The 9,059-nt window shown below is 45.1% G+C and overlaps 1 protein-coding gene across 1 annotated transcript in view; it reads left to right on the top strand.

The window, feature by feature from the left end:
• Nucleotides 1-9,059, top strand: part of SPTAN1 (spectrin, alpha, non-erythrocytic 1) — an 82,637-nt gene that overhangs the window by 53,087 nt on the left and 20,491 nt on the right. The window contains exons 29-37 of the mRNA XM_011931450.1: nucleotides 2,135-2,261; nucleotides 2,410-2,607; nucleotides 2,688-2,834; nucleotides 3,433-3,536; nucleotides 3,681-3,843; nucleotides 4,204-4,218; nucleotides 6,220-6,351; nucleotides 6,614-6,751; nucleotides 7,894-7,998. Of these exons, the coding sequence (XP_011786840.1) occupies nucleotides 2,135-2,261; nucleotides 2,410-2,607; nucleotides 2,688-2,834; nucleotides 3,433-3,536; nucleotides 3,681-3,843; nucleotides 4,204-4,218; nucleotides 6,220-6,351; nucleotides 6,614-6,751; nucleotides 7,894-7,998 (1,129 nt within the window). The remainder of the gene's footprint in view (nucleotides 1-2,134; nucleotides 2,262-2,409; nucleotides 2,608-2,687; nucleotides 2,835-3,432; nucleotides 3,537-3,680; nucleotides 3,844-4,203; nucleotides 4,219-6,219; nucleotides 6,352-6,613; nucleotides 6,752-7,893; nucleotides 7,999-9,059) is intronic.

Genomic DNA, 9,059 nt, shown 5'->3' with positions numbered 1-9,059 from the left:
CACTCCAACCTGGGCGATGGAGCAAGACTCTGCCTCAAAAAAAAACAAGTCTCTGCTTTCCTATCCAAGTACAGGTGTACTCCCTCTCATCCCCTTGCCATATGACATTATATTTTTCCCTAGACATACATATATATGTGTCTCTTGTTGCCCAGGCTGGAGTGCAATGGCGCAATCTTGGCTCACTGCAACCTCCGCCTCCCGGGTTCAAGCAATTATCCTGCCTCAGCCTCCCAAGTAGCATGCACCACCAAGCCCAGCTAATTTTGTATTTTTTTCAGTAGAGATGGGGTTTCTCCATGTTGTCCAGGCTGGTCTTGAACTCCGACCTCAGGTGATCCACCCACCTCAGCCTCCCAAAGTGCTGGGATTATAGGCGTGAGCCACCGTGTCTGGCCTTTTTTTTGTTGGTTTTTTTTTTGGTTTTTTTTTTTGAGACAGTAGGATCTGGCTCTGTTGCCCAGGCTGGAGTGCGGTGGCCCAATCATTGCTCACCGCACCCTCAACTTCCCAGGCTAAAGTGATCCTTCTGCCTCAGCCTCCCATGTAGCTGGTACCATAGGCATGTACCACCACACCTGGCTAGTTTTGAAATGTTTAGTAGAGACTAGGTCTCACTGTGTTGCCCAGGCTGGTCTCAAATTCCTGGGCTCAAATGATCCTCTCACCTCAGCCTCCCAAAGTGCTGAGATTTCAAGAATGAGCCACTTCACCTGGCCTATGTCTTACCTGGCATTAATGTCATTAGGACACTAGGCCAGTTGTCTTATAAAATGTCCCACAATCTTGTACCTCTGCCTTTTTAATGACTACACAGCAATCCACTGGATGGGCAATTTATGACTTGTTCAACAGTAGCCATTGAGGACAGACATTTATTTTGTCTTTTTTTGTGCTCTTTAACAATATTACTTTACACACACACTTGCACACTTGTGGTGCTTGTATCTGTTAGCTGGGGCATCTCCCCTGCTGCAGTGGGAGTAGGCAGATGCTGTTTTCTTTCACAGGCCTCTGGGAGGAGGTCCCAGTTGGCAGTTATTTTTTCTTTTTATTGAGATAAGGGCCACATAACATATAGTTAACCACTTTAAAATGTGCAATCCATGACATTTAATGGATCCACAGTGTTGTGCAGCCATTCCTCTCTAGCTTTGAAACATTTTCATTGCCCTAGAATAACGTCCCTTAACTGATCACCCCCTCTTCTCTCTTCCCCACCCACTAGGAATCCTTTATCTGCTTTCTGTGTCTATGGATTTGCCTTTTTTGGACATATCATATAAAAGGAATCATATCATATCTGACCTTACACACTCAGTTTTGTGCCCTTGTGCTTGCACAGCTGTGAGAAACTGGATCAAATGCATGCACAGGCCTAGGGCTTCAAGGGTTAATCCTAAAGAAAGGCTTTTTCTTTTTTTAAGAGACAGGGTTTCACCACATTGCTCAAGCTGGTCTGGAATTTGTGAGCTCAAGCGATCCTCCTGCCTCAGCCTCCCAAAGTGCTAGGATTACAGGCGTGAGCCACCATGCCCGGCCAACAAAGGCTTTTTCATTTGAAGCTATCGAAGACTTAATTGTAGCTAGAACTTGTTATTCTGGAGGGTGAAAAGATCTTAATTATAAACTTACTGAGTTTTCCTCCAAGAAATTCGGACTTTTAAAAAAATAGCAGTGGCTGGGCACAGTGTCTCATGCTGTAATCCCAGCACGTTGGGAGGCCGAGGTGGGTGGATCACAAGGTCAGGAGATCGAGACCATTCTGGCTAACATGGTGAAGCCCCGTCTCTACTAAAAATACAAAAACATTAGCCAGGCGTGGTGGCAGATGCCTGTAGTCCCAGCTACTCGGGAGGCTGAGGCAGGAGAATGGCGTGAACCCGGGAGGCGGAGGCGGAGCTTGCAGTGAGCTGAGATTGGGCTACTGCACTCCAGCCTGGGCGACAGAGTGAGACTCCGTCTCAAAAAAAAAAAAAAAAAATCAAGAAGAACAAGAAGTTTTGAAACACTTTGCCCAAAGACCTAGCCTCATTCAGTAGATTAAATTAACCCAAGATAACTTTCTGAGGCAAGAATTATGTCATTCCCTGTTTTCCTGGGCAGAAGATCTCCTTACCAGTTAATGTAATAGCTATTTTTCTGGGGTTCTGGTTTCCAGGGACCTCATGTCTTGGATCAATGGAATACGGGGGTTGGTGTCCTCAGACGAACTAGCCAAGGATGTCACCGGAGCTGAGGCGTTGCTGGAGCGACACCAGGTGCGTGGACCTGCCTGCTGAGTAGCAAAGACGTGACTGCTCTGCAGGGCACTGGAGGCCTCATTCCCTCCTTTTGTGGTGAGTCGATGGTTGACATCAGAGTGGGCATCTGCTGCCAGTTACCTAATCCCTTCCCTCCTTTTGGCAGGAACACCGGACAGAAATCGATGCCAGGGCTGGCACTTTCCAGGCATTTGAGCAGTTTGGACAGCAGCTGTTGGCTCATGGACACTATGCCAGCCCTGAGATCAAGCAGAAACTTGATATTCTTGACCAGGAGCGTGCAGACCTGGAGAAGGCCTGGGTTCAGCGCAGGATGATGCTGGATCAGTGCCTTGAATTGCAGGTATGTGTGCTCCTGCTTTCTGACCAAGTGTTTCCTTGCTGAAGAGCCTCATTTTCTCACCTGCCTCTTGCCCTCTTTAGCTGTTCCATCGGGACTGTGAGCAAGCTGAGAACTGGATGGCTGCCCGGGAGGCTTTCTTGAATACCGAAGACAAAGGAGACTCACTGGACAGCGTAGAGGCTCTGATCAAAAAACATGAAGACTTTGACAAAGCAATTAATGTGCAGGTGAAGCCTCTGGACCATGGAGTCGGAGTCTGGATTTTTCCTCATTGACATCTGTTTCTTGGCTTATAGAGTCACTATTATATCTCCAAGGAATACCTGCATTGTCTAAGAAAAATATGTACATAAATAATCTTTAAAACTTTATAGATTCTGGTATTTCTGAGATTTTAATAATGGGGGTGCCACAGGAAAAAAAAATTTATTATCAAAGGGAGGAAAAACAAATGTGTAGGTAGGTAAGGGAATACATGAACAAACAACAAGGAAGATGTAAGACTTTGATTTATAAGTCACTTTGCTATAAATCTGATAGCATTTTCCTATTATTAAGCTTAATTTTGTTCTGTTCTAATATTCTAACACCTGCCCCACCTGAGTGACCTGGAGACTTCTTGAGTTAAACTATACTCTAGTAATGACTGAAATCAAGCTTGCTTTCGGCGTTTTACACTCTTGCTTCTAAAGTGTCAGTGTATTCTGATCCTGCCACCAGCTAGTTCTCAGTCACCCAAAATAACTGTCCTTTTCTCAAGACCGGCAATCCAGGCAGGGCCCAGCTGCAGGCCCACCTTGACCTCACACCTTTGTTTTCTGACAGGAGGAGAAGATTGCTGCTCTGCAGGCCTTTGCCGACCAGCTCATCACTGCCGGCCATTATGCCAAGGGAGACATTTCTAGCCGGCGCAATGAGGTCTTGGACAGGTGGGTGTCCTGTGGCACTGACATAGTCACCAGCCCTGAGAGGATGCATCCCTTCATATGAAGGCCCAGTCCTGTTCTATCTCCCCACTTCCTTCTCCACGGTAAGATCTGTTCTTGTTGGATCTCATGGTTTCACTCTTTCAGGTGGCGACGTCTGAAAGCCCAAATGATTGAGAAAAGGTCAAAGTTAGGAGAATCTCAAACCCTCCAACAGTTCAGCCGGGATGTGGATGAGATTGAGGCTTGGATCAGTGAAAAATTGCAGACAGCGAGTGATGAGTCATACAAGGATCCCACCAACATCCAGGTAAGGTGAAGTGACTGGGTGTTGGTCTTGATGTAGCCTTATGTTATTGAGTAGATTTTGTTAAAGCATTTATAAAACAAACTCCTTGCACCCATGGGAAGTCAGTGAAAAATGTTTTAGTAAGTCAAGCCAGTGGGAAAGCCCTACTCAAGTTTCAGAGCCATTTAAAAGTCGCCTTCCTCATTTGTCTCCATTAAAACCATTTCTGCTGTAATAAAAGTCTAGAATCCTCCTTCTATTACTGTTCCCAAATACTGAGCTTCCCGGGGGAAGTATGACAAAATGAGTTTCTATTTAATAGCTGATATGTGTGTCCACATCAGTGTACTGAACTCTTATTCTTTTAATCTATTTTTATAGCTTTCCAAGCTGCTGGTAAGTTTTTAATTTTTTTAAGAGTTGTAGTTAAATGAGCTCCAGTATTTGTGTTCCTCTGCATAGATTATTGTTATTGTGGTCACACAGTCTGCTGCCGTCTCTTCATCCTTTTCATTTCTAATCATCCATTACACTCCATTCAAGTGTCCCTGTGGGATGTAGCTTTCTCTGTTGTAATTAGCCTGCAACGCCTTACTCCTCCCTTTCTCCCCCAGTTTATCACTTAGGCAAATTCTGTACAGTGTTTGATTTGCGGGGCAGTAGTTGACCACTTTCTTTCAAGAAGTGCTTCCTTTTGAAGATGGAATATCAGCTTCAGCTTTTTCTGTGTAGACATTGGCTGAGACTTGCTATGAGCTTCATGGTGTTCAGTGGCCCAGGCGAGGGAGGCAAGTCGGTGTGAGGATTTTAATGCATAGCCACTCAGGCATCCAGAGGTGCCAGTCAGGACAGGAACAGCTAGAGAACTGTAGAGAGACGTATGATCTATTAATACCTACAAATCTTCAAGGAACACAAATGAGAAGTTAAGATAAAAGCAGCCATTACTCAACAGGTAGTGAAAGGAGACTTCTCAGTTAACGTGTAGCTCAAAGTTGCTTAAGCGGGTGGAAAAAATGAAGATAGAGAAGAGAATAAATGGGATTTGAACCAAAGAGTGATCAGAACAAGGAACAGAAGAAGAAAGGAGTGGGACTTCTGTCAGGATATCTGAGTGTTTGAGACCCTTTTTGTTCTTGCCTTTGGGATCAGGCAGTGAGAGAATGTAACAAGGACATTTCATGTTAGTGTTGAATTGAGCCAGATGGCTCCATCCTTTGACAGTTGCTGCCTCTGAAATGAAACATTTGATGCAGAATTCCCCAACACTACTGCCTTTTAGTTGTTGTTGTTGTTTTCCCCCAAATAACACTCTCCCCTGAGACCCTGCATTTCTCACCCAGCCAATTATTTTTCCCAGAATTGTGGCACAGCTGCTATGTCCTTGCAATTGTCTCTTGTAGCATTTCAGTACCTTCTGTTTCTTTATGGATTCATAAAAACCGTATTAGGCACCCAGGATCAGGAGCCCATCCTTCTCGTAGCCCTTTCGTTTCCCAGAAAATAAATTCCTTCTTGCAGTCAAGCCTGGGTTCTGACAGTATCCCAGTGTTTTTATTAATGACAGCTACCAAAAGATAAATCAACAAAGCCAGTGTCTGTAGTAGCTGTAGATTTCTCCTCTGTCAACAGAGGGATAAGACTGACCATCAAATATTATTTTGCTAGTTAATACAATTTATGTTATGAATTTTGCTGAATAGTGATTTCTGCTTTAGGTGATGAAACGTCCATATGTATCTCATTCATTAGAGCCTGTCTCCAATAAGGACAAAGCCATGGATGGAAATTGATGTACAAGCAGATTCAAAACTGAAGTTGGCCATTGCCATCTTCTGGATAGTGTTAGAAAGTGTTTAATTCTAGGGCTTCACTCCTAAATAGCTAGCATAGCTACTTCAAGAATTGATTTTTTGGCCGGGCTTGGTGACTCATGCTTGTAATCCCAGAACTTTGGGAGGCCAGCACGGCTCAATTGCTTGAGCTTAGGAAACCCCATCTCTACAAAAAATAGAAAAATTAGCCGGGTGTGGTGGCATGCACCCATGAGGCTGAGGTACGAGGATTGCTTGAGCTCAAGAGGTTGAAGCTGCAGTGAGCTGAGACTGCGCCATTGCACTCCAGCCTGGGCAACTGAGCAAGACCCTGTCTCAAAAATAAGGACTTCCACCTCATCTACTCCTGAGCTAGTATATTTCCTTTCTCCTTTGTTAACTCCCCAAGAGATGAACCCTAAAATATTTCATACAAATTCCAATTGCCTTCTGTAAAAAACGTTGGCATTTGCCCCAGTTCTTTATGTTTGCTGCCACCCCCTCCCTCTGAGAACCCCTTCCTCCTAAAAAGACATAACCTAGCAGGAACTGGTTTGGAAAAAAATTTTTTTGGTATTTTTAGAGCAAGCACCAGAAGCACCAGGCTTTTGAAGCAGAGCTGCATGCCAATGCTGACCGGATCCGTGGGGTTATCGACATGGGCAACTCCCTCATTGAACGTGGAGCCTGTGCCGGCAGTGAGGATGCTGTCAAGGTATGGCCCACCAGCTCCCGGTGCCCGGGGAAGAACATGAGCAACGTCAGTATCAACCTGATATAATAACTTGGATATGCAGTCTTAAGAAATTAAATAGATTAGAAGACTTTAGGCTGAATTACAGATGGGGAATGCTAGTGAGAATGGCCCCTGTGAGTGTTTTCCACTCTCCTCTCTTAGAAGTTCTCAAATTGAGCTTTAGGAGAGGGAGGATTCTTCATAGATTTCATCTTCTTTTTGGCTCCCTTCTGTTCCCCAGGCCCGCCTGGCTGCCTTAGCTGACCAGTGGCAGTTCTTGGTACAGAAGTCAGCTGAAAAGAGCCAGAAACTGAAAGAAGCCAACAAGCAGCAGAACTTCAACACAGGGATCAAGGACTTTGACTTCTGGCTGTCTGAGGTAACACTGAGTGGTTTCTCTTCCCACCAGTGGGGAATTTCTAGTCATTTGGGACAGTGGGTTCATCAGTGAGCCCCAAACCATGAAAAGGCAGGGCTCACCAGATACCCCTTTTCACAGAAACTTTTATTACATATGAGTTGCATGCTGTAAGGGATTGATGTGCAAAGGAAGTGAATATTTAGAGAAGAGAGCTGACTGGGAGTGACACTTGGACTGCAGATCACTCATGTCCATAGGGAAGGCAAATAGAAAGAGATTATGGATAGTTACACAGCGTGCAACTCTAACAAGCCTATGCCAGGATAGAAACCAAGATAGTAGCATCTAGGAAACCAGAGTCAGTCATGTATTCTCCTTGGAGAATGTTTGGAAAGCACAGACTATAAAAATATCATAGAGGTTTTAGCCAGGTGCGGTGGCTCACGCCTGTAATCTCAGCACTTCGGGAGGCCGAGGCAGGCGGATCACTTGAGGTCAGGAGTTCGAGACCAGCCTGACCAACATAGTGAAACCTCGTCTCCACTAAAAATACAAAAATTAGCCAGACATAGTGGTGTGCTCCTGTAATCCCAGCTACTCAGGAGGCTGAGCAGGAGAATCGCTTGAACTCAGGAGGTGGAGTTTGCAGTGAGCCGAGATCACACCATTGCACTCCAGCTTGGGCTACAGAGCAAGACTTCATCTCAAAAAACAAATTTTTTTTTTAATAATTGTGTAAGTTTATCATAGAGCCATGCCATAATTTAACTGTTCCCATATTGTTGGACATTCAGGTGTTCCCAGCCTTTTGGTGTATATATTTAGCTGCAGGGAATACCTTTGAATGTTAATCTTTGCCCATACTGCTGATTCTTTCCTAGGGGAGTTTCCTTGAACTAGGATTGCTGTGCATTTTGCCTTTAGCTGTAGTATTTACTATGAATAGACTCTGGAGCCTAGGTTTGACTGACTGAGTGGAGAGAGTGTCTCAGGCCGGGGAGGCTGATCAAGGTGACTAGGAATCACAGTAACACACTGTGATGGAGAAGTATTCAACTGTCCAAACAAGGACCTGGAATAACCACTGGGCATCCTGAACTTTCCAGAATGCTGAGTATACACCACACAGTAGCCTTTCCTTTTTATGTTTTCACTGCCAGGTGGAGGCCCTGCTGGCATCCGAAGATTACGGCAAAGACCTGGCTTCTGTGAATAACCTGCTGAAAAAGCATCAACTGCTGGAAGCAGATATATCTGCCCATGAGGTAAGCAAAGGGAGGCAGGCCAGGCCCAAGTGACTGGGACACGGCTGTGCCTGACTCCTAAGGAAAACTAGCATGTTTGAGAAAAGAGAGTGACTTCTTTCACTTAAAGCAGCCATTCTCAAAGATTGTGGCCTCAGGATCATTATACACTTGACAGTTATTGAGGCTCATAAGAGATTTTTATTATGTAGGTTTTATCTATCAGTATTCACCATTAAAAGTTAAATAAATTTTAAGGCCTGGCGCGGTGGCTTACGGCTGTAATCCGAGCACTTTGGGAGGCCCAGACATGCGGATCACCTGAGGTCAGGAATTTGAGACCACCCCGGCTAACGTGGTGAAACCCTGTCTCTACTAAAAATACAAAAATTAGCCGGGCATGGTGGCGGGTGCCTGTAATCCCAGGTACTCGGGTGGCTGAGGCAGGAGAATCGCTTGAGCCCAGGAGGCAAGAGGTTGCAGTGAGCCACGGCACTCCAGCCTCGGCAGCAGAGCAAGACTCCATCTCAAAAAAAGTAAATAAATAAAATGCTGAATTTAGGTTGTCGTGTTTTGTATTGGATGAAAATTCAGCTTTGAACAGGTAGGTAGATAGAAAAGGCAGGAATATTTTGATTCGGATAAGTGTGAATAATTTTCTTTGATACTATACCAAAGTCGTCATTTCTTAAAGCTTAGCTGTGGTCAGGCACAGTGGCTCACACCTGTAATCCCAGCATTTTGGGAGGCTGAGGCAGGCAGATCATGTGAGCCCAGGAGTTCAAGACCAGCCTGGACAACATGATGAGACTGTACAAAAAAATACAAAAATTAGGCTGGGCATGGTGGGTCATGCCTGTAATCCTAGCATTTGGGGAGGCCGAGGTGGGCGGATTGCCTGAGCTCAGGAGTTTGAGACCAGCCTGGGCAACACAGTGAAACCCCGTTTCTACTAAAATATAAAAGATTAGCCAGGTGTGGTGGCATGTGCTTGTAAATCCCAGCTACTCGGGAGGCTGAGGCAGGAGAATTGCTTGAACCGCTGAGATCGTGTAACTGCACTCCAGCCTGGGCGACAGAGT

The sequence above is a fragment of the Colobus angolensis genome, unplaced genomic scaffold (assembly GCF_000951035.1).
Source record: "Colobus angolensis palliatus isolate OR3802 unplaced genomic scaffold, Cang.pa_1.0 Scaffold9, whole genome shotgun sequence".
Taxonomy (NCBI): Eukaryota; Metazoa; Chordata; class Mammalia; order Primates; family Cercopithecidae; genus Colobus; species Colobus angolensis.
Note: the sequence above shows the minus strand (reverse complement) of the source record. Positions and strands in the feature narration are given on the sequence as shown.